Source organism: Wyeomyia smithii, chromosome 1 (genome assembly GCF_029784165.1).
Source record: "Wyeomyia smithii strain HCP4-BCI-WySm-NY-G18 chromosome 1, ASM2978416v1, whole genome shotgun sequence".
NCBI classification, from domain to species: Eukaryota; Metazoa; Arthropoda; class Insecta; order Diptera; family Culicidae; genus Wyeomyia; species Wyeomyia smithii.
The window spans coordinates 113012105-113037449 of NC_073694.1; the positions used below are offsets into that span (position 1 = coordinate 113012105).

Below are 25345 nucleotides of genomic sequence, written 5' to 3' on the forward strand. Positions count from 1 at the left end.
TAGAAGAGAGAGGGGTGTCAAACCATTATATTTGTTACCCCTAAAAACAATCACCCGCCATATTTGGTTCCATTTAGTTGGTTAGTTCTCGAGATAAGCAGAAATTTATGTTTCATTTGTAATGAGTCCTCCCTTACAGAAGAGGGAGGGGAGTCGAACCGCTATGGACATACTTGTTACCTCTAAAAACCTTCACATACCAAATTTGGTTGTATTTGGTTGATTGGTTCTCGAGCTGTGCGAAATTCGTTTTTCATTTGTATGGGACCCCTCCCTTGTAGAAGAGGGAGGGGTGTCAAACCATTATGGATATATATGTTACCCCTAAAAACATCTACCTACCAAATTTGGTTCTATTTAATTGGTTAGTTCTTGAGATGTGCAGAAATTTGTGTTTCATTTGTATGGGACCCCTCCTTACAGAAGAGGGAAGGGTGTCAAAACAACATGGACATATTTGTTACTCCTAAAAACATCCACTTGCCAAATTTGGTTCCATTTGCTTGGTTAGATTTCGAGATGTGCAGAAGTTTGTGTTTCATTTGTATGGGACCCCTCCCTTACAGAAGAGGGAAGGGTGTCGAATCAACATGGACATATTTGTTACTCCTAAAAACATCCACATGCCGAATTCGGTTACATTTGCTTGGTTAGTTTTCGAGATGTGCAGGAATTTGTGTTTCATTTGTATGGGACCCCTCCCTCACAAAAGGAGGAGGGGTCTCGAACTATCTTAGTCACCTTTCTCGGCCCCTAAAACCCCTATATACAAAATTTCACGCCGATCGGTTCGGTAGTTTCCAAGCCTATATGAATCAGACAGACAGACAGACAGACAGACAGAGCTGCATTTTATATGTTTAGATTATTGGAGTAATTGAAAATATTATAAATAATCAATAATGAACTATTTGCCTATGAAGCGCGCCTTTAATGAGATATTCGAAAATCCATTCAAATATCTTATGAAAGGTACCACAAGGTATGATATCAAAATTTAATATTAATTTCATATACGTATTTGAAACGTTAATGTCTTTCGAATAACATTATAAGACTTCATAACGAAACATGTTATTAATGAGTTATTATTCCACTATTTTATCCTGCCCGGGTAGCGCTACGATCTTACTGACACTAACAGTTTTTGCCTTTCTCCTAGAAAGGTATAGCAATCACTGCAAAAACTAAAGGTATAAAAGTGCTCAAAAGGGCCGGATGTCGTATATCACTCGACTCAGTTCGACGAGCTGAGCATTTTCTGTATGTGTGTGTGTGTGTGTATGTGTGTGTGTGTGTGTATGTAACGCTCTCCCAATCTCACTCGATTTTCTCAAAGATGGAGTTGCCCCATAAGACCCTATTGAATTTTATTGTAATCGGATTTTTAGTTTCGAGGTTATGTATCAAAATATGAAATCACGAAACATCCATATCTCAGAAACTACACAACCGATTTGAACAAAATTAATTTCAAAAGAACGGGCTACCTAAAAAACCCTTAACATTTGAATTTTATGATGATTGAACTTGTGGTTCAGAATTTATGGAAATAAACGTATTCTGGAGACTATTTAATCTCACTCATGTTTCTCAGAGATGGCTGAACCGATTTTCATAAAATCAGTGTCATATGGAAGGTCTTGCTGCCCCATAAGACTCTATTGATTTTTTTTGTAATCGTACTATTACTTTGCCTGTTTTGTTTAAAAATGTGAAATCCAGGTATGAAAGGAAACATATTCCAAAGACTACATAAACTCACTTATTTTTCTCAGAGATGGTTGAACCGATTTCCACAAAATTAATGTCAAATGAAAGGTCTAGCTGCCTCATAACACCCTATTGAATTTTGCTGTAATCGGACTGTAACTTCGTCTGTAATGTATCGAAATGTGAAAATCACGAAGTTTCATTATCTTAGAAACTGCACAACCGATTTGAACAATATTGATATAAGATTAACGGGCTAGTTAAGGGTTAACTGATGAATTATGATTGAACACGTGGTTTCAAATGTTGGCTGCCCTATTCGTTTCCATTTCATTTGATTATAATTGAACTTAAGTAACCGTTATGTATTAAATTTTTAAAACAACGAAAGTCTATTTTCTCAAAGATTACACGACTTATTTGAACATAACTAGTGTCATACAAACGAGTCATCTCTCAAACTTACAAATAACAAACTTCATAACAATTTGATATGTGGTTCAAAAGTTTTGGAACGAAAAGAAATTCAAAGACTATTTGAAACTATACTCGCTATAATCAATATATATGGCCTCAACATCATTTAAATGTGGTATCGTACTATTCGAACGTTCCCGGTATCGCTCGTGATTGACGTGTTCGAAATTAAGAGTCATTTTTTTTATTCCGCTATTTCTTAAGCACTAACATTACGTCAAATTTCATATTTTATTGTGGAACAGTACCACCGTCCCCCGTAGTTTAATTGGTCAAAACATCATGCCGGAGACAGGGATGCGGTATATTTTTGCCTTTCTCCTAGAAAGGTATAGCAATCACTTGCAAAACCGAAAGCATAAAAGTTCTCCAAAGGGCCGAATGGCATATATCACTCGACTCAGCTCGACGAGCTGAGCTTTTTCTGTATGTGTGTGTGTGTATATGTGTGTGTGTGTGGGTGTATGTGCAGATTTTTATTCTCACTCACTTTTCTCAGAGATGGCTAGACCGATTTTCATGAAATTATTTGCAAATGGAAGGTCCTGTTGCCCCATAAGATCCTATTGAATTTCATTGTAATCGGATTTTTAGTTTAGAGGTTATGTTTAAAAATGTGAAAATCATGAAACATCAATATCTCAGAAAGTACTCAACCGATTTGAACAAAATTGGTTTCAAAAGAGCATGCTACCTAGATAACCCTTAAGTTTTGAATTCTATAAAGATTGAACTTGAAGCAGGATTGTCGAGCTTATGGGAGACGGTTAAATTGTTATTGAAAATACCGAAGCCAGTGGACCCATCAAGAAGGGATCCGTCAGTGTAAAACATATTGTTGCAGTTGATGTTTCGATATTTATTGAAGAAAATTTCGGGGATCTGCTGCACGCGTAAATGATCCGGGATTCCACGAGTTTCTTCTATCATGGATGTATCGAAAAACACAGTAGAATCAGAAGTATTTGATAAGTCGACACGATTTGGAATATTCGAAGAAGGGTTAATATTTTGGGACATGTGATGGAAATACAATGTCATAAAACGGGTTTGAGAATTAAGTTCGATTAACCTTTCAAAATTTTCAATCACGGGACGGTTCAAGACCTCACATTTGATAAGAATACGAGAAGACAGGCTCCAAAAGCGGTTTTTCAATGGTAGTACTCCAGCTAAGACCTCCAAACTCATCGTATGGGTCGATTGCATGCAACCTAAGGCGATACGCAAACAACGATATTGTATTCGCTCCAGTTTGATCAGATGTGTGTTTGCTGTGGAGCGGAAGCAGAAACACCCGTATTCAATAACAGACAATATCGTTGTTTGGTAAAGCCTTATAAGGTCTCCTGGATGGGCTCCCCACCATTGTCCGGTTATTGTACGAAGAAAATTCACTCTTTGTTGACATTTTTTCATCAGATACCTCACGTGACAACCCCAGGTGCCTTTAGAGTCGAACCAGATACCAAGATATTTGTGTACCAAAACCTGAGAAATCGTTTTACCCATTAATTGTGTTTGAAGCTGAGCAGGTTCATGCTTCCTGGAAAAAACTACTATCTCAGTCTTCTCCGGAGAGAATTCGATACCTAGCTGTAAAGCCCAAGCAGACAAATTGTCCAAGGTATCTTGCAATGGTCCTTGCAAATCGGCAGCTTTGGCTCCTGTAACAGAGATTACACTGTCGTCTGCAAGTTGTCTTATCGTGCATGAATTTGCCAGACATTCGTCGATGTCATTTACATAAAAGTTGTAAAGAAGGGGGCTTAAACATGAGCCCTGGGGAAGACCCATGTAGCTAATGCGAAAAGTTGCCAAATCGCCGTGCGTAAAATGCATGTGCTTTTCGGATAACAAATTGTACAATAAATTGTTTAAAATTGGAGAAAATCCTTGTCGGTGAAGTTTGCCCGAAAGAATGTCAATAGAAACGGAATCAAAAGCTCCCTTAATGTCCAAGAACGCAGACGCCATTTGTTCTTTGCGAGCATACGCCAGCTGAATATCTGTTGAAAGCAGCGCAAGACAATCATTCGTCCCTTTGGCACGGCGGAAGCCAAATTGAGTATCCGATAGTAGGCCATTTGATTCGACCCAATGGTCTAAACGACGGAGTATCATTTTTTCCATCAATTTCCGGATACAGGATAGCATTGCAATCGGCCTATAAGAGTTGTGATCAGAAGCTGGTTTCCCTGGTTTTTGGATGGCGATCACCTTCACTTGCCTCCAATCCTGCGGTACAATGTTTTGCTCCAGGAATTGAACAAGTTCAACAAGCGCCTTTTGGCATTGCCGGGTAGATTCTTCAACAAGTTGTATTTGATTCTATCTAACCCAGGCGCGTTATTGTTACAGGACAGGAGGGCAACTGAAAATTCTGCCATCGTAAAAGGTGATTCTATCGCGTCGTGGCCCGGAGACGCAACACGAACAATATTTTGCTCAGGAACAGAGTCCGGACATACTTTCCTGGCAAAATCAAATATCCACCTACTTGAAGACTCCTCGCTTTTGTTGACCGTTACGCGATTCCGCATTCTTCGGGCTGTGTTCCAAAGAGTGCTCATCGATGTCTCCCTCGACGTCTCGTTCACGAACCGACGCCAATATCCGCGTTTCTTTGCTTTGCCCAAGCTTTTAAGCTTGGTATCAAGCTCTGAATACCGTAAATAGTCACCAGGTATACCTCCCTTCTGGTAGGCCAAAAACGCGTCGGATCTTTGCGTGTAGACATCGGAGCACTCTTGGTCCCACCACGGAGTGGGAGGCCGTTCTTTGATCGTTACGCCGGGATATTTCTTCGTTTGGGCTTGCAACGCGGCGTCGAGAATCAAGCCCGCGAGGAGGTTGTATTCTTCAAGTGATGGATGATGTTGAATCGAATCGACCGCTTTTGAAATCATTTCCTCGTATAACTTCCAATCAACATTCCGTGTGAGGTCATACGGAATGTCAACTGGTCGCACGCGAGTTTACCCGTTATTAATTGAAATAAGAATAGGCAAATGGTCGCTACCGTGAGGATCGAGGATTACCTTCCATGTGCAATCCAACCGTAGCGGCGTCGAACATAAGGATAGATCCAAAGCGCTTAGGCGCGCTGGAGGTTTCGGGATACGTGTCATTTCGCCGTTGTTCAAAATAGTCATGTCGAAGTCATCGCAAAGGTTATAGATTAAAGAGGAGCGGTTATCATTGTAAGGGGAACCCCAAGCCACGCCATGAGAGTTGAAGTCTCCCAAAATCAAACGTGGCGAGGGAAGAAGTTCTATTAAATCAAAGAGCAGCCGTTGCCCAGCCTGTGCTCTGGGAGGAATATATATTGAGGCAATACAAAGCTCTTTACCTTGTATTGTCATTTGACATGCGACAACTTCGATGCCTGGAATCGAGGGGAGGTTAATACGATAGAAAGAATAGCACTTTTTAATCCCTAAAAGTACTCCTCCATATGGGGTGTCTCGATCAAGGCGAATAATATTAAAATCATGGAAGTTGAGATCAATATTTGAAGTAAGCCAAGTTTCACAAAGGGAAAATGCATCGCATTTGTTTTTATTTATCAAAACTTTAAACGAATCAATTTTTGGTAAAATACTTCTACAATTCCACTGTAAGACAGAGATAGAATCCTTCATATACGCAGTTGAGTTAGGCATCGAAGGATACAATCGCTGCAAGGAGGGGCCATTGGGCAGTCAACTGCTTCAAAAATGATCTAACTGTTTGGAGAAATGCTGTAAGAAAATTTTAATTGGATCGGGTACATTGAAAGTTTCAAAAATCCAGTCCACAATGTCAGAAAATTTCGATAATCCAGAGTTTGTTTCATCAACTGGATGTGCAAAAGAAACAACTGGGGTTTTAGATGTTCCTGGCAGTGCTGGGAACTCCTTCTGGGACTTTAAATTTGCAAGCCCAGGAGGAGTTTGCTTCGGTTTTTCCGCAGCACTGTTTGGTTTGCTTGTAACTTTCATTTCACTTTGAGAAATCTTAGGACCTTTTCTGGGAAGTTTAGAAGAGGGAATATTTTTCCTCTTTCTAGACTCCCCAGGATTGGCGTAAGATGTTCCCGCTGGTGAATCGTCAGAATCGGTTTCATCAGAGGACAACAGATCATAAGGGTTTGATGTAATGGGAGAAGTGGTAACGGTCTTCTTCAGCATCTCAGCGTAAGAACGCTTCGAACGCTCTTTGAGAGACCTCTTTATTTTATCCCTGCGCTGCATGTACACCGCACATGTCGAGAGCTCATGCTGACTCTCCCCACAGTGGATGCATTTTTCAGCATTTTTACTGCAGAAATCATCCGCATGATTCTCCCCACACTTGCCACAACGTGCCTTATTGCAGCAGTAGGCGGCGGTGTGGCCTAACTGCTTACAATTCAGGCAGTTCATGACGCGAGGCACATATAATCGCACAGGGAGACGAACCCGGTGGATCGAGACGTGGCTTGGTAGCGCTGACCCGGCGAACGTAACTCGAAACGAGTCTGACGGGGTGTATACTGTTTTGCCACCGATGATCGATGCTGACCGCAATTGCTTGCAGTCGAGCACCTTTACATCGGGACAGGTTTTGTTTTTAAAGCACCCTTTGGCACTTTCCAGTATACACTCGACGGACAGACTCGAATCGGTTATGACACCGTCGATCTCCACGTCTCGTGCGGGTATGTAAACGCGATACTCGCGTGTGAAGAGCTCAGAGCAAGCTATATCGTTGGCCTCTTTCAGGTTACTGACCACGACAAGGAGCTTGTTAGGCCGGACCTTGGAAATTTCGGTCACGCCCTTGTACCCCTTCGTCAGGTCTTTAGAAATCTGCAAGAGGTTCAACTGTTTCGATTTCGGTCCCGCCTTTGGCCGAAAATAGACAGTATAGCTGCCCTGGGCTCCGTCTGGGTAAAGCCTGGGGCGAGGGGGGACTGAAGAATGAACAGGGGAGGGGGTAACAGAAGGATCAGGGTCGGAGGGGTTCGGGGATGGTGGCGCGGGAGGCGAGGGATCTACATCCATCCCGCTAAGTCTAGCGCACTAGCGCCGACAAGAGCACGTACCTTTTTACTTCTCCCTTCCAGTAAGGTTGGTTGTCCGATCGTTCGAAGTTGCAGCCGTTACAGCCAGCAGCACCAATACAGCAGCACCAATACAGCAGCACCAATACAGCAGCACCAAACAGCCACCAGCAGCGAGCCAGGTGTGAGATCACTCCACACAGCGATACAACTCACTGTCAACTGATGGCTTCTTCTTTTTCCTCTTTTGTGTCTCGTCCACTGCTGTAGCACAATTCAGCCAGCAGCCAAATCGGCTTACGCACCAGCTGGTAGTCACGATGCGAAACAGTTGCACAAAGGCGCGACCTTGAGCCCGGATTTATTTCACTCGACCAGGCAAACAATGCCAACACTTGTTCACACGTCCTTTGTTTTATATTCTATCGGAGCGATCACCGATCACACGTCCGATACTGATGCGTGTTCGGCACAGAATGAACTACACCTGCTTTGATCGATATAGAGGCCTCAACATAATAAAAATGTGGTGTCGTACTATTTGAACGTTCCAAGTTCATTGATTACTTGCGGTATGTTCTGTAGTCTGCAAATGCACGACGAATCGGCCATAGGATTTGGTCGAAGTCAAATAACAAATCGTTTGAAATGATTGGTTTTATCGAAATGACAACATCCTCGTCTTTTGGCTTCTGTACATCGCCTTAATTCTGAATATACTCATATTGGGTGGTATTCTGTCATTATCTGCAGACTTTCTGGCATCAATCTGACACCGGAAATACCCATATTGGGAGGTAATTTTGGTTGTTTTCCAGAAACTAAAAGTGGTCGTCTTCAAATTCAAAATAGTGTCCAGGGTCAATGTTTGGTTTCTATGCATCATCTCGATTATGGAAATATCCGTATTGAGTATTATTCCGACTGTTGCATATAAGTTGCAATTTAGCAATTCAAAATGGTGCCTGAGGTCAATTGTTAGCTCCTTGCATCATTCTGGTTCCAGAGATACTCATATTGGATAGTATTTGTTTATTTTAGGCTGTTTTTCACAAACCGGTAGTCGCCATCTTGGATTTCAAAATGGTATTTAGGATACTGGCTAAAGAAAAACTCATATTGGGTGATATTTGGTCACTTTGGACTGTTTTTCAGAAGCCGAAAGTCGTCATTTTGGACTTTAAAATTGCCTGTGAAATCAATTTCTGTCATCTGGGCATAATTCTGGTTCCGAAAACATTCATATTGAATGGTATTTGGTCATTTTCGGCTGTTTGCCAGACACCGGAAGTCACCATCTTAAAATTCAAGATTGTGTCCGTGATCAATTATTAGCTTCTGTGCATCTTTCTGGTTCCAGAAATACTAATTTTTAGTGGGAATCGTCCATTTCAGGCTGTTTTCCAGAAACCGGAAGTTGCCATCTTACAATTCAAAATGTTGTCTGAAGTCGATTTGTGGCTCCAGAGCATCATTACGGTTCCGGAAATACCCATATTGGGTGGTATTTGGTCATTTGCCGCTGTTTTTCCGACACCGGAAGTCGCCATTTTGGATTTCATAATGGCATTTGGAGACAATTTCTGGATTTTGAACGGCATACTGGTTAACGAAAAACTCATATTGGGTGCTATTTGGTTATTTTCTGCTGTTTTCAGAAACCCGAAGTCGCCATCTTAGAATTTAAAATGCTATCTGTGGTCGATTTTAGCTCCTGTGTACAAGCATGGAAAATATCACTCACTAAAATAAATCTAGGTAACCCTGATCTTTGATTTGAAGTTTTGCTGTCAATCATTCACACTCGCATACAAGTTTTTCCAATGAACCAAAAAGATTGTTTTTCATTCATTCTCCGCATATCATCAACAAGAGTTTGAAACGATGGAAACTAATTAACAACTTCTCGTATCCAAGTTTATATCGGATCATTGGATCAAGCTATTGTTTTCGAAAGAATCATTCGCGAGTCAAATTTTGTATCAACATGATTTGCTTGATTGCTTTCAGCTGCGAACTGTGTGAGATACAGTATTGATTCATGGTGGGGCTTATGGTCAGATAGTACTGTTCATAATTTGTCAAGGCGTCTCTAAAGGTTACAAATTCTGCTTTTGTAACAAATTTCGCTGAAACACACAGTGACATAGAGTTAAATTTTTTTTAAATAACTCCCAATTGAGAGCGGTCTGTGAGGAAACATTTTCAGCTAAAGGTGTTAAAGACAGCGAAGCTGTGTTTGAATCTTCGTCCAGCGTAACCCAAAACTCGAATGATAAAATGACTCGAAGGAAAAATTAAATCACAGTGATCAAAAGAAATTTCAATTATTCTAAAACATTTGGTATAATAAATATTTCTGGAAGACTCTTACGAACATGAACAAATTTTAAATATGTGTTACAGATTAAAAAAAAGGCCGAGATTGTATCCGCTGCTCGAGTTGACAGTGTTTTATTTCTTCAAACAGATTTTTTTCATATTTCAACTAAACTTCTTATGAACGCAACAAAATATTTCTTTGTGCGGCTTTTTTAGCCTTATACAAAATGAGGAAAACCACCGTTTTTTGAAGCCACTGATAATGGCTCATAGTTGTAAATATGTAAAGGGCTATTGTATGAGAAACCATTGTGCAACATATTTAAGTACCTTTGAGTAAATTAATCACATATTAGATTGGGTTGGTCTAACTGTAATCAAATTTGATGTAGGATATTTTGTTATTTTAATAAAAGTAAAATTTTGGATAAATAGGTTCGAAAGTTAAGAATGGTGTTTATTACTTCATACTAGTATAATTGAAGCGTATTTTTATCCATCTTCCTCGCTCATAGCTTGTGTTATTTGAGGCAGAAGATCCGGGTTAAGCTTCAGCAAAAGCGAATTGGCAACTGATTCGGCTGACAAATTCATCCTTCTATCCGAAAGCATCAGTTCAGAGCACTGAAGCCGCGTTCTACGGATACTTGTGTAGCTGAGCTTGATAAAACGATCATCGCAATTTTGTAGAGATCTGGGTTGGTATATTTTTGAACTTCCCAGTATTTAAGTAGATCGAAGTGGTTTTGTTTGTCCTTACTTTTAGATGGTCCTGAATTTATAGTATCGATAATTGATGTCTTATCTCTCATTTCTAATTTTTTAAGTTTTTGAATAAAGGACATATTGTTTGTCACGTTCGTGTTAATTGACGGATCTTCGTTGAAAAAATCTGATAGAATTTTTTCTAGTTCATCTTCAGTGTCATTCAGTGTGGTGAACTCATCGACTACTCCATCAACACGTCGATGTATTTTTATAAGAAATTCCTGAAAAGAAACAAAGTAAATATATAAAAAGTATATATTCAAAGCGTGTTTGAATCATCATTTGGAATATTTCAGAGACTGATAGAGGGCTTTATTTCATGAAAAAACTCTTCTACGCATATGTTCTTATGGGAATGTACTCAGAGTTATTCGACTCACAAGTTTCTTGAATACTTTTCCCTCAAGTGGCTCTCACACATCATATGTTTACCACTTAGAACAACTCTATTGACTCTATTTGGGAACTGAAATAAACTGTACTATAACCATCCTCTCCAAGTCCAAATAAATGTGAGAAACCAAATTTTAAAGGAAAAATGTTCGAAAGAAGCACTATTTTGAACGCATTTTAATGTTTTCTCACAACATAGCGTTGTTTATATAACAATTTCAATACAGTATGTTATATATGAAGAAAAAAAATACAGTATGTTTTGGGAAGAGCCTGCACCAATATAAAACTGGCAATCAAACCATCAGTTATCCTACTTTAGTATTGTATTCACTCGAAAACTGTTGGTGTCAAAGAACAAAGCGTAGAGCAGCATAAAACACGCTCAATTTGAGAGAAAAAACAGTAACACACTTTATTTTGTGAGATAACATTTACATCCTACATTTAAAGCAGTACGCCTTTTGAACATGTTCGCTCTCTAAATGTTATTTTTTACATTTATTTAGACATGTAATTGCTGTACCCAACACGAAATTTTCTCAATTTTCCAATGAAACCAACAGAATTGTTCTAAGTGTATTACGTTTCTAAGTAAAGCCGCTTCAAAGAAGAGTATTCAAGAAATTCGAAAGATGAATAACTGTGAGTATATAATTGGAACATATGCGTAGAATAGTTTTTCATCAAATGTGACCCTATATACATCATATTCACTTGAATGAGTTCTTTATGCAATGAAGAAATTCTTTTTGATCCTAGAAAATTGAAACGAGGATCCAAATATAAACACGCTTTAAACTGCATGCAAGCGGTTATCTTTTCCAAACGTCGTCGAAATGCTTTTAATAGTTTTTGGGCCAGTGAGTTATTAACCAATTTTGTTAATTTAGCCTGGCATAAGAGCCAACAAGCATAAAATTCACTCAGAGCTACGTGATGTTTTTGCAATTGGAGTGTGAGCACAAATGGTGCATCAAATGCTTCACAAAATTTCTCTATAAAATTCCAGTGCGTAGTGAAATCTGAAATTAAATGTGTAACAAAAACAAAACATATTAAACTTTGGTATGTTGATATCAAAACGCAGCCCAATCGAACTTCATATCTCTTACCAATTTCTGGATAAGTTTTTTTTATCAAACCGAAAAATGGTTTCTGCGTCAATAGCGACTTCAGCATTGCGAAGGTGCTATTCCAACGTGTTTTGTTGCTAAGTGGAGGTAAATGAGCTTCGTGCAGTTTAATAATTTTGTAGTACTTTTGTTGGCGCAATTTCACTACTAGTTTCTGAATATTGAAAATGCGTTTCCCGTATGGTTTTACAACGTCCCAAACAGCAAGTTGCGCTGTGTGAGCAGCGCATCGTATACTGTCTAAAATCTTCACCATTGCTACGTCAAAATTGTCGTCAGGCATAGTAGTTGCCTCTGGTGTTGTCGTTTCACCATCCCTGCCATTTGAAAAATCATCATACACATCATCATCATCTTCTAAATTTTCTTCCTCGTCGAAAATCGAACTTTCAAATATATTTTCATCGTCTGGTTGTTCTTCACAAAGAAAGGTGTTTTCTTCTACTTGATCGACTTCATTGAAACATGAATCATACGTTTTAATCTCAGCTGCCTCGAAGATCTTCTTTATTTCGTTTACTGAAGCCACCATATTGGCCCCATTATCATGAGTGATTGAATAGACTTTATTGAGATTCACATTATAATCATTCAGGACATCTTCGATCAGCGCTTTAAGATGCTCTTTCGTCTGACTCTCTTGCGTTTCTTTGATAGCTTGAAATTACATAAGATGAAACATATTTTAAGTAAATATATGCATACATACATACATACATGCAGCTTTAAACAGCGGTTCCAACAGCGTCTTGAAATCCGCCATTTCCGGAAAACAATATGGGAGATGGTTTACCGTAGCGAGTTGGATAGTTCCAAGGATTATTTTTTCTTTGCTTATTTCCACTTGTAATTTTTTCATCTTCTTTTTGGGTGGTTCAAATAAATTTTTAATGGGTAAGGGTATATCCAATGCCCCAAAAATTTTAGAGTGTTGTGAAAGAATATGTCGTTTGAAGTTTCCGGAAATAAATTTTTCTTGAACATATCTGCAATGTTCTTCAGCCTTGCAAACAAATTTTCCCTCGTCATCCACCTTTATAACTTGCATCAATCTGTCTTTCTGTGTTTGCCTTCTTTTTCATTCTACAATAAAAATATTATCAGTTAAGTCTTTCTTCTACGTTTTACTTGTATTAATACTTACATGATCGAATAAATAATCGAAATCCAAATGAAAAAAACAAATGAAGGTTACCGGAATAAAATGAAAAAAAATCGAAACCACGGGTAACATTCGGCGAACAGCGCTCGACACTATCGTTTGCGAACCAATGATAACACTCATGAACGAAAATTTTATCAAAAGGTATCATGCAATGAACATCTTGCATGAAAGAAATTATTTGTGAGCAGAACTATTCATGAATTTTGACACATGGATTTTCCATATTTGTTTATTGACCTTTTCATTGAATACAAGTTCTTATCATGAAGATAGTTTACTATGATGGAAAGCAGGCGTAACCCAGGTTCGTAAAGGATAGTAAAGTGAATCGTTTGGGAAGCGATTTTTTCCATGCTTGCCTGTGTATTATTCTAGATCCGGATATTATTATACAGTAACTGTTCGCTAACTGAGTGCTGTTTAACTGGGCTGCTTTTCAACTGGGCGTTCGCTAACTGGGCTATAGCCCAGTTAAAAAGCAGATGAACGTCAAAAATCAGCGTTTGGCATAACGCTGTCAAAACGAGATAGGGGCTCATGAATAGTGAATTGAGATCGATTTTTTCAGTTCAATGGATTTTGGTTGTCATCACACATGCGATCCACCAGACTCGTTTCCAGGTCAAATAAATATTTTGTGGAAAGAACATGTTTCCAAGCAACGGTTAGTGTAAATAAAGCACACGCAAAGCTAAAGACAATGTATTATTTTTCATTTCATCAATCAGGATTTTTAGTGTATTTGTTTTTAAACATTTTCCAATTTTCGCTGAGGGAGATTTGCCTAGCGCCATTACATTGAAATCCCCCTCGGTATTTGACGACATTTGAAATGTCAGCCCAGTTAGCGAGCGACATTCGTTAACTGGGCTAGGCCCTCAGCCCAGTTAGCGAACGAATAGTGTATTGGGTGGAAATCGGCCATTTTCGGCTGTTTTCCAGAAACCGGAAGTTGCCATCTTACAATCCAAAATGTTGTCTGAGGTCGATTATGGAACATATTTGTTTCCACTAAAAACATTCACCTGCCAATATGGTTCCATTTAGTTGATTAGTTCGCGAGATGTGCAAAAATTTGTGAAGAAACATGTACTTCCAGAAGAGGGAGGGGCATCAAACCATTATGGACATATTTTTTACCTCTAAAAACATTCACATACCAAATTTGGTTGTATTTTCTTGATTGGTTCTTGAGCTGTGCGAAATTTGTGTTTCATTTTCATGGGATCCCTCCCTTATAGAAGAGGGAGTCGGGTTCAAACCATTATGTCCATATTTGTTACCACTAAAAACATTTACCTGCCGAATTTTATTCCATTTGGTTGATCAGTTCTCGAGATGTGCACAAATTTGTGTTTCATCCAACTATTATGGACATATTAGTTACCCCTTAAAACATCCACATGCCAAATTCGGTTTCATTTGCTTGGTTTGTTCTTGAGTTGTGCAAAAATTTATGTTTCATTTGTATGGGACCCCTCCCATCCAGAAGAGGGAGAGGTCTCAAACTATCATAAGAACCTTTATCGGCACCAAAAACCCCTACATACAAATTTTCACGTCGATCGGTTCAGTAGTTTTCGGGCCTATATGGATCAGACAGACAGACAGACTTGACTTCATTTTTATATGTAAAGATTACAACATCAATATTTTAGAACCTAAAGAGTGAATATACATTTATTGGATTGAAGCGTTCATGTAAATCTATTTTTACAAATAAAAAATTGAATGAGAAAGGCTTGGTCTGACCGCTAGGTGGATTAATTTAGGTTTTTTAAATCTGTATAATATTTCCAGTTCGCTTAATTTTCGCTCTCTTTACTTCACATACTGTCTGCTTAATGAACCTGGATATAAGCATTCATGTAAAGCTAGTTTTACAAATAATAAGTTTGAATGAGAAAGGCTGAGTCTGACCGCTATGTGGATTAATTTAGGTTTTTTCCTAGCCGAGACTCGAACTCAGGACGACTGGCTTGTTAGGCCAGCGTCGTTCCTCGAGACCGTCTGGGAGATGGGAAGTCCTGGGAGGTTCCGAAACCACCTATATGGGCCAGGTCCATGTGGCCAAATATATGATAAAAGATCATCAATGGTTTTGTTTCATAAACACTTTAAGTTTGATATACCGCAAACAAGGTTTCGGTACTATTTTTAATATTGTCTGTGTCCCTGGAAGGGTACTCACCCCATGGTTCCTCTTAATAAATGTAGAACCAGACTTGGCATTTCTCTGCACCAGGTGTACCCGTCGACTCGCACGAGGAGCAGACTACTCGATTCGCGCGAAGAGAATTTTTTCGAACGCCGTGAGCACGCATTAGTTCAGAGGTGCGCGTGTGTTATTTCTAGAGTACACGGCGGGTGCACCGTGTAGATAAATGAAACCAAACGAGAAAATAACCTTCGCTTTGTCTATTTTATATTGGAAAAAAATTGTTGAGTCACACATGTTGAGTAGTTGATTTTTGTGCCATAATGACTAGAAAACAAAAGTATCACAGAGATTTTACGCTGCAAAAATGCCCACGGACCATTATTTCATCTTTACGAACAGTCTCAGTTCTATTCTGGCTCTTCGTCGATGAAAGTTGCAAAGCACTCTCCGTACAGGAACATCAAAATGTTTTATCCGAAAAATATTCTCAGATTACTTAGTGTGGATACCTTTTCACTGTTACATTTCCGGTAATAAAAAGGCACTTTAGGCAAGGCACAAATAGTGATATTTATGGTAGGACGCAGACTTCCCAACGACCGGCTTGTATGACCATGTGCCATGTTTTTATTGATTTTTCATGTTCAAATTGTTTATTTAGAGTGTCCGATGAGGTTACCTAATCCATTTACTGAATATTCACTGATTTTGCCTAACGTTTTTATATTTTTCCTTGACATTCAGCTCGATTCGCAGGAACTGACACAAATACTATACCTTTTGGTGGTGCTGAATTCCGAGGCGCCAGATCGTTACTTTTGGATACCTATGTTCCAGTTTATGGTATCCTGGATCAAGGGAATAAGCTTCCTTCAATATTCAACCAAGAAAGACTAGTCTTCTGGGCGGAAAGAGATGGCTGACAAGTCACGGGTTAAAAGACACAATCTCACAAGGGGCCATCCACATACCACTTGGACAGCTTTGGGGAGGGAGGGGGGGGGTTGGCAAATGTCCACGGTCCATACATTTATTTTAGAATTTATATGGGCAGTTGGCCACGAGGGTGAGGGGGGGGGGGTTGAAATCGTTAAAAATCTGTCCACGTGGTATGTGGATTGCCCCTCAGACTGGATCCTGCCTGACGGTACTTGGAAAGCATCAAACAACAACTCGAACCGCGCGCTTATTGAAAAATATTATGTTAGTTTTAGTTTAAGATTTAGTTCTAATTTGTTTAACCTTTATAAGACATCCTAGAAATAATATTTATCTGGTTTCTGTAAGAGTTAGTAGAGTAAAATAAAAAAAAAAAATGTTTGAAAAAATTTGCAATTGGGAATATTCAATATTGTTCTAGTGGATGAGCATCTAACAACGTGGACCATGCGTGCTTACTTCTTCGTTACTCTCACTATTTTTTATTCATACCACCAAGTTTTCACAGGATCCTCAGGATCCAAGAAAAGGACATCTTGAACAAAATAAAAGATGTGAAGAACTGGCAAAGAAAAGCTGCGATCGTTTGCGAAAGGCTGTAACAGCTGCAAAACTAGAGTGGCTGATTAAAGTTCAGTACCTATTTTTCATATAAACATTTATTGTCATACATCAGTTGCATTTGCGGTCAAAAAATTATGTCTGATGCGCTTTGGTCAGGAAATCTCCGGAGTCATTTTGCTACTGTCGGCTCGTCTCGTCAGGCAGTAAAAATGCTTGAAATATTCATTTGAATGATGGGAAATATTACCTTGGCTTTAAAAATCAATCACACTAGCCATGGCAATTGGCCACGTGGTCTTTTTTCCTGACTTATAATTTATTGTTGCCATCAAGTCAAGAATGAAGCTATTGCATTTTAGAAATATGCAAACATGGCTTTTTTTTGTTGGGTATTTTATCACTGCGACCAATTTTTTTATCTTTTGTGACATATACCCTTTTTAATTTTGCTAAGTCAGGATAACGTACCACTATTGGAAGTGGCCGTCATGATATGACCAATAGCACATCTGTTCAACTGAAGAACCAAAAACGAGACAGAATCACTTTATTTTAAGTATCGACATCTAGCGGTGGAGAGAATGCATTTTACACTCGAAATTTCATCACGCTTATATTCCATTCATTCAACAAAAGGACCGTATGAGCTCTCGCCGCTTTTTCGTCGAGAGAATCCTTTGTTCTCCCCGGTGCTGGTATAGCGAGGGTGCCTTTTCATGATAAACGTACAGTGCCACCCGCATACGTGCAACGGTTTTTATGTAGATATATTTTTAATGAATTTCATTGTTGCCCAAGTTGAAAATTGAATATCTTGACTAACGACAATTATTTTTTTACATTGTACCTAATGTCGTAAGCAGTGCTGGTACAGCGCGTCTGATTTGCATTTCTAGCAATGTTAGGTATAAAAAACGGTACGAGAAAAAAATATTGTCGTTGATCGAGAAATTCGGTTTCCAAGTCCAACGAAAATATTCAAGTAAATCAACTAACAGGTTAAAATAGTTTCAACAGTCGTGAGGTGTACGATCCAAGAAAATTTGTTAGACAATGTTTGAATGGTTGAAAGATTTTTAGTTTAATTTGTTCTATTGACGTTGATTGTGAATTGTTACTGAATTTCCACTTCAAAGATCTCTTGAATGCGGTCCTGTGTGAAGTGCGGTCGGTCCTGTGAACTTGAATTTGATAGATTCAACTATTCAAGTTCACCTTTTTGTCTGGTTATTAAAGCAAAAAAAATAGTTTTTTGGTGCATGTTCAAACTATTGGAGCGAACTGTTCGAACGATGCACTGTAAAATCAATGTAGGATGGAACAGCAAAAAATGAATGCGAAAGCTTGGGCACCAATTTACTGCAGAGTTTTGTTCGAAGTTGCATATCTGTTCTGTGCCAATAGCATTAGTCCAGTCTGGTATTACACTTCGCATGAAGCGAATAACCGTACTGGGAGTTGTTCTCCAGATTTCAGAGGGTAATAACAGCCCCCTATTTAAGAACTTATGTCTTTTATTAATATTTGCCGGACATCGGCATAACAGGTGTTCCGAGTCTTCTTTTTCCATGCCACATGAGCGACACGTATCATCTTGAAGTTTTTTCATAAGCTTCAAGTGATAACGGCTCGGACAATGCCCTGTTATTAGACCAGTATATGTGCTTAGATCTTTCTTTAAAAGCTCCAGTATTTTGCGAGTCATAGGACCGTTCGGTGTTATAAACCTCTTTGACTGCCTACCAATGGAAGTATTTGTCCAGTTGGACTCCACCTTCGAAATTTCCCATGCTTTCAGCTCCATTTTAAGTGAAGAAGCGGATAAGCCACAGAAAGGTTCTGGTCCTATGTACTGATGAGACGATCCAAGTCTTGCAAGTTCATCGGCTTTTTCGTTCCCATCGATTCCACAGTGACCAGGAACCCAATATAAATTTACTTGATTATTGCAACCCAGTGTTTGAAGTGATTGAGAACACTCCCAAACAAGTTTTGATGTGCATGTTGCAGACTTAAAACTGAGCACTTAAAACTGCTTGACTGTCGGACATGATGCAAATGTTTGAGTGTCTGTGTTTCCTGTGTAGGCATATAACAGAACATTCTAGTATAGCTTGGACTTCGGCTTGGAAAACGGTTGGCCATCGACCCATCGGAATTGATAGATCTACTACTGGGCCTGTTACTCCTGCTCCCACTCGATCGTTCATTTTTTAACCATCTGTGTAAAAAACAATTGATCCCGGACGGAGATCGGGACCCCCGCGTTCCCAAACATCGCGCTCAGGTTTAACTATTTGATATCTCCTTTCAAAGTTGTATATTTTCTCCATCTAGTCTTCATTGTTGGTTACCAGGGGATTGATACGAATAGTTTTTAGGATATTTAGATGACCTGTTAGGTCACCTTTAAAGAGTTTTAAGAGTCTTTTAATCCTTAAAGCACTCTTCTCTGCTTCTAATTGTTTGAACTGATGCAGTGGAAGCATAAAGAGTAAAGCTTCCAATGCCTTGGTTGGTGTACTCCTCATTGCACCCGTTATTGAGAGAGTAGCTAGCCGTTGAAGTTTTTCCAACTTATCTTGAGCACCTCTTTCTTTTGTTTTTGGCCACCAGACGTAGCGTAGGTAATTCTCACAATAGCCGAATAAATCCAATGGATCATTTTCGGTTTTAGTCCCCATTGTTTACCAAAAGTTTTATTACATATCCATAGAGTATTTGTGGCTTTGCCTATAACTTGCTAGATGTGTATTCCAGTTAAGTTTTTTGTCAAGGAGTACCCCGAGATATTTGACGTTGTCTGAGAGTTTCAAGAGCTCACCTTTCAAGCTTATATTATTTAGCATAACTTTTCTCCTTCGTGTAAATGGAACGATAGTAGTTTTTGAAGGATTTACATTTAAACCTTCCCTATCGCACCACGAGGAAACAATGTTTAGGGCAGTTTGCATTCGGTTAGCGATGATATCGTCATACTTGCTACGAACAATTATGACTATATCATCAGCGAACCCAACTATTTCAAACCCTTCATCTATCATTTTTTTAAGAAGATCATCAACTGTTAACGACCACAATAGAGGAGATATCACTCCTCCTTGCGAGCATCCTTTTATTGCTTTTACACTTATGTACGAGCTTCCAAGGTTTGCTTATATTTCTCTTTTTGATAACATCTCGGTGATCCAATGAATAATACAATTGTCGAAACAACGTTTCTTCATTGCAGCCGTCATTGAGTCATGGGATGAATTATCAAATGCTCCTTCTATATCAAGGAACGCCGCAAGTGAAATTTCTTTCGCTGCAAAAGATTTTTCTAGTTTTGTAACAATAGTATGAAGTGCTGTTACAGACGTTTTACCCTCCTGATATGCAAATTGATATTTGCTGAGATGAGATTTAGAAAAATATGGAGACTTGTTGTGTTCACCGATTATTTTTGCCATTGTTTTGAGAAGGACTGACGATAAGCTTATAGGCCTAAAGGATTAGTACTTCAACAGTAAACATGGCTTACTTCAAATGTTGATCTCAACTTCCGTGATTTGAATACTATCCGCCTTGATCGAGACACCTCTTATGGAGGAGTACTTTTAAGGAATAAAAAGTGCTATTCCTTCTATCGTATTAACCTTCCCTCGATTTCCGGCATTGAAGTTGTCGCATGTCAAATGACAATACAAGGTAAAGAGCTTTGTATTGCCTCAATATATATTCCCCCAGAGCACAGGTTGGGCAACGGCTGCTCTTTGATTTAATAGAACTTCTCCCGTCGCCACGTTTGATTTTGGTAGATTTCAACTCTCATGGTGTGTCCACTCACAACCAACCCAACTGGTCTAGATTCAATCCTAGCCGACACCGGGAGATTTTCTGAGGCGAAAAATCTCTGGGATCACGCCTTCCATCGCATGAGGAAGTAAAGCCGCTGGCGCCGGTCCGGTCATAAACGGGTCGTGAGTTAGGGTCCTGGGTGTGGAGTCGCCTCCCTGGGCGTCGGTGATTGGCCACAACAGTGGCGGAACTAGACCGACGGTAAACAAGCGAGAAAAAAAACTCTCAAACGTAGCTTGGGGTTCCCCTTACAATGATGACCGCTCCTCTTTGATCTATAAACATTGACACGTGTTCCAAACCTCCAGCACGTCCAAGTGCCTTGGATCCATCCCTCTGTTCGACGTCGTTACGGTTGGATTGCACATGGAAGGTAATCCTTGATCCTCATGGTAGCGACCATTTGCCTTTTCTAATATCAGTTACTAACGGGTCAACTCGCATGCGACCAGTTGATATTTCGTATGACCGCACACGGAATATCGATTGAAAGTTATACGAGGAAATGGTTTCAGAAGCTGTCGAGTCGATTCAACAGCTTCCACCACTTGAAGAATACAACCTCCTCGCAAGCTTGATTTCACGACGCCGCGTTACAAGCCCAAACGAAAAAATATCCCGGCGTAATAATCAAAGAACGACCTGGTGGGACAAAGAGAGCTCCGATGTCTACACGCAAAGATCCGACTCGTATCTGGCCCTCCGGGATACAGACAAAGCCGACGACTTTAAACGTTATTCGGAACTTGATACCAAGTTTTAAAGCTTGGCTAAAGCAAAGAAACGCAGTTACTGGCGTCGGTTCGTAAACGAGACGTCGAGGGAAACATCGTTGAGCACTCTTTGGAACACAGCCTGAAGAATGTGAAATCGTATAACGGTCAACGAAAGCGAGGAGTCTTCAAGTCGGTGGATATTTGATTTTGCCAGGAAAGTATGTCCGGACTCTGTTCCTGCGCAAAATATTGTTCGCGATGCGTCTCCGAGCCACGACGCGATAGAATCACCTTTTACGATGGCAGAATTTTCAGTTGACCTCCTGTCCTGTAACAATAACGCGCCTGGGTTAGATAGAATCAAATTCAACTTAATGAAGAATCTACCCGGCAATGCCAAGAGGCGCTTGTTGAACTTGTTCAATAAGTTCCTGGAGCAAAACATTGTACCGCAGGATTGGAGGCAAGTGAAGGTGATCGCCATCTAAAACCGGAAAAACCAGCTTCTGACCATAACTCTTGTAGGCCGATTGCAAAGCTGTCCTGTATCCGGAAATTGATGGAAAAAATGGTACTCCGTCGTTTAGACCATTGGGTCGAATCAAATGGTCTACTATGTAAGTATTCTCTTTGTTCCTTTAGGAACCACTCAGGGCGAAAGAAATCAAAACGAGGAAGATTATAATCACGTGGCCTTTGATTAGATAAAGCTAAACTTATGTTCATTTCACTACAAAATCATTTTATTTTTACTTAAATTACTTTTACAAAACTAGAAAGGAATGGTTTGGATAATATAATCAAGGATTTACGAACCGCTTTACATTTTGTCGATGATGCTGCGCACCACCCTAGTGGCCGGCTCTACGATGATAGCGCCAGACATCTTGGAGTTGCCCGGTTGTGGTCCACTATTGAGACGGAATAAGCACCGCCGTTCTCCGCAAGTTGTCCCAGTCGGAAGCGCTGATCACAGCACCTGGCAATTCACTCCGCTTGGATAGTCTCGTCGAGGTTCGAATGGGGAGTTTGTCCGGAACGATCCCAGGATCCAGCTGACGTACGCAGCCCTTGGACGTTGACAGCAGCGCCTTTTCTAACCCGGAACGGTCCAGCCGGGGACCCCAGCACTTCACGCGTCCACAGGCGAGGACACTGACCACACTGTTCCAACAACGGTTCACTTAACTTTTCACTATAGCGAGCGGGGATACTAATCCCGAAGGTTTAATCAGCCGGAGATGCTACTTGGCCAAGAGTAGATAATATAAGAGACCGGTCCTCAGCCTGTCCAGGGTAATATATACCGAGATGTCCTTGCTGGGCCGAGCTGACATCTCAGCACGATTTGACAGCACGCACGTGAAATGCGCCCCGCTTGTGATGGTTAATGTTTACGGTCGAGGGATAGGAAAGTGATAAATAGGAATCAAGGGGGTTTGGGAATTTTTATACGAAAAATTCGAAATCTAAAGTATAACAGTTATTATGAAATGAACAAGTAATATTCTAAATATAAATGAAAAGTTGCAATAATAAGATGTATCGTATGGTATTTAATTAAATATTCTAAAAAACTATTTTTGTAACCTAACGGGAGGTTACAATCTTCCCCGAGCTGATATAAAAAAAATGTTAAAATATTTTTTTTTGTTTTTAAACCATGGGCCTACTTCTCTCAAGGTTACGTTCCTCCACAAAGCGGTGATTTTTCCCGGAGGATCTTCCTCTTTCCGTGGACTAATTTGGATTCAATTTGGACCGTGGACTAATTGGGTGGATTCAATTTTATATGTATGCTTTTAATGGAGATCTACTCATTATTTACGCTATTACGCTTCATACACTATTTGTCCTTCTGTTCCTAAAGTTATGTCTCGACAAGAAGCGGTGATTTTTCCCGAAGGATCTTCCTCTTCATGTCGGCCAATCTTTGGAAGAGAGACATTTAAGGATTGATGGGCCTACTGCTTCCAACGATTCGTCTCAATAAAAAGTGGTGATTTTTCCCGTAGGATCTTCCGCTTTATATCGGCCAATCGTTGAGAGTGAGACTCGCCACCAGGGATAGCTTTTTGTGGGCCTGCTGCTTCTAAGAACACGCTACAATATGAAGCGGTGATAATTCCAGGAGGATCTTCCTCTTCATATCGGCCAGTCCTCAGGAGTGAGACTCGCCACTTGGGAATTACATTGCCATAGGCTTTTGTGGGCCTACTGCTTCTAAAGATATGCTACAACATGAAGCGGTGATTTTTCCCGAAGGATCTTCTCTTTCATATTGGCCAATCTTCAGGAGTGAGACTCGCCACATTTTCTGAAAATTGGGGTATGTTAGATGGGCCTGCTGCTTTCGAAGTTATGTCGCAACATGAAGCGGTGATTTTTCCCGAAGGATCTTCCTCTTCATGTTGGCTAAACTTTGAGAGTGAGACTCGCCACCTTCTTATGTGAAAATTTTCATGCTTTGAAATTGGGTGATTTAGCTATCAGAGTTCGTCAAAAAAAAAGAATACATTTTGCAGCCCCACCAACTGAATTTCTATCAACAACCGAAAATTTACTGCCAACTTTCTGAAGGCAAAACTATTTATTTAATCATAAAGTTTCTGTATACAATCACTAGCAAATGTGTTTGCTTGGATAAAAGTAGTATAACTATTAACCTTCCATTCCTGTCCATTCATCGGTACCAACTCCTTTCACGCTATTCATTCATACGCATCCTTCACACTGGAATTATGCTACAAGTTTTAAAATTCTAGGGCGCCCTAACGTAATAGTTCTTATAATCAATTTAAACAATTTATTCTGCTCGAGACTTATTTTTAGCGATGCGCACGCTCTAAAAGGGGAGCGTTCACAAAGCTGCACGAATTTTTCGTGTGGTTTGTTGACGTTTGTTAATTTTGACAACTGTCGGACGGTGTTCGTTACTTCGTTATTCAGTGGCAGGAAAGCTGAGATGATCTCGTGGTAAGTGTAACTCTTGCGCTAAATTTGTCCTATTTCTTTATTTTTAGGTTTATCGGAAGCTGATAAGTGAAAATAAATTAAGCAATATGTTGTTGCTAAACTTGAGTGATTTTTTTTTAATTTTAAACCGGGTTTGAGGTGGAAAGCTGGCCAAATGCCTATGTTTTTGCCAGCTAAATCCTCAAGCTCATAGGACGAGGTCCCAATCTTGCATTTTACCGTGCATGGGATATATTGACGGCCATATTTGGCATTATAATGCTCCACAGCATTCGAATGCTTCATATTTTTATGATACACTCGTTGCCCAACCGTGAAGGGCTTCGCAAACTTCCTACTCCTGAGGTTGTATTGCTCGCGTGTGTTTTCGTGGGATTTAGCTAAGTTTTTCCGGACCATTTCGTAAATTTGGCCAAAAGTTTGTTTACGTTTTTCTTCCTTTTCTTCTGCGGAAAGCTGTTCGTGTTTCTGGAGGCTGTGATCTGAACCACACTCGGAAAGTTCGTGACCGTGAATAATGAAAAACGGCGTGAGACAGATCGCCGAGTGAACCGTCGTGTTAATCATAAGTTCGATTTCAGGAACTTTAGTGTCCCAAGAACGCTGATCATCCTTTACATATGATCGAATCGCAGTGTTAATGGTGCGATTAACTCGTTCAACAGGATTCGCCTGTGAGTGATATCGGGAGTTCAGCCAGTGTTTTATTTTGAAACGATCAACCAGTGCTTTAAACTCTTTCGAGGTGAACGTCGTACCATTATCGGAAATTATTATTTCTGGCACGGAGTTTCGATAGAACCACTGATCTTTCAAAATGCTACACATGACTGAACTGTCCAATTTTCTCACAGGCTGAATCATAACCCATTTTGAGAAATAATCGGAGATTACCAACATATGCTGATTTCCTTTTCGGCTGCGTGGGAGCGGGCCGACGAAGTCGATAGAAATTATTTGCCAAGGGCTTTTTGCACAGCGCATTTGTCCCATTTCAGGTGTTACCGTGACAAATGGTGGCTTTATTTCCTTGCAGGTTTGGCAAGTTTGTATGTACGCACGAATATCGGCTCTCATTTTAAGCCAATAATAGCGTTTTTGGATTCGAGCTAGGGTTTTATCAAAGCCTATGTGCATGTTTTCATGATT

The 25345-nt window shown here is 39.9% G+C and overlaps 1 protein-coding gene across 3 annotated transcripts in view; it reads left to right on the forward strand.

Moving 5' to 3' along the window:
* The window catches only part of LOC129718123 (tachykinin-like peptides receptor 99D), a 373090-nt gene extending 356983 nt beyond the window's left edge, over positions 1-16107 (forward strand). For all 3 annotated transcript variants that reach the window (XM_055668550.1, XM_055668552.1, XM_055668551.1), the window contains exon 5: positions 15906-16107. In XM_055668550.1, the coding sequence (XP_055524525.1) occupies positions 15906-15924 (19 nt within the window). In that variant the 3' untranslated portion in view covers positions 15925-16107. The remainder of the gene's footprint in view (positions 1-15905) is intronic.
* Positions 16108-25345: the final 9238 nt, after the last annotated feature.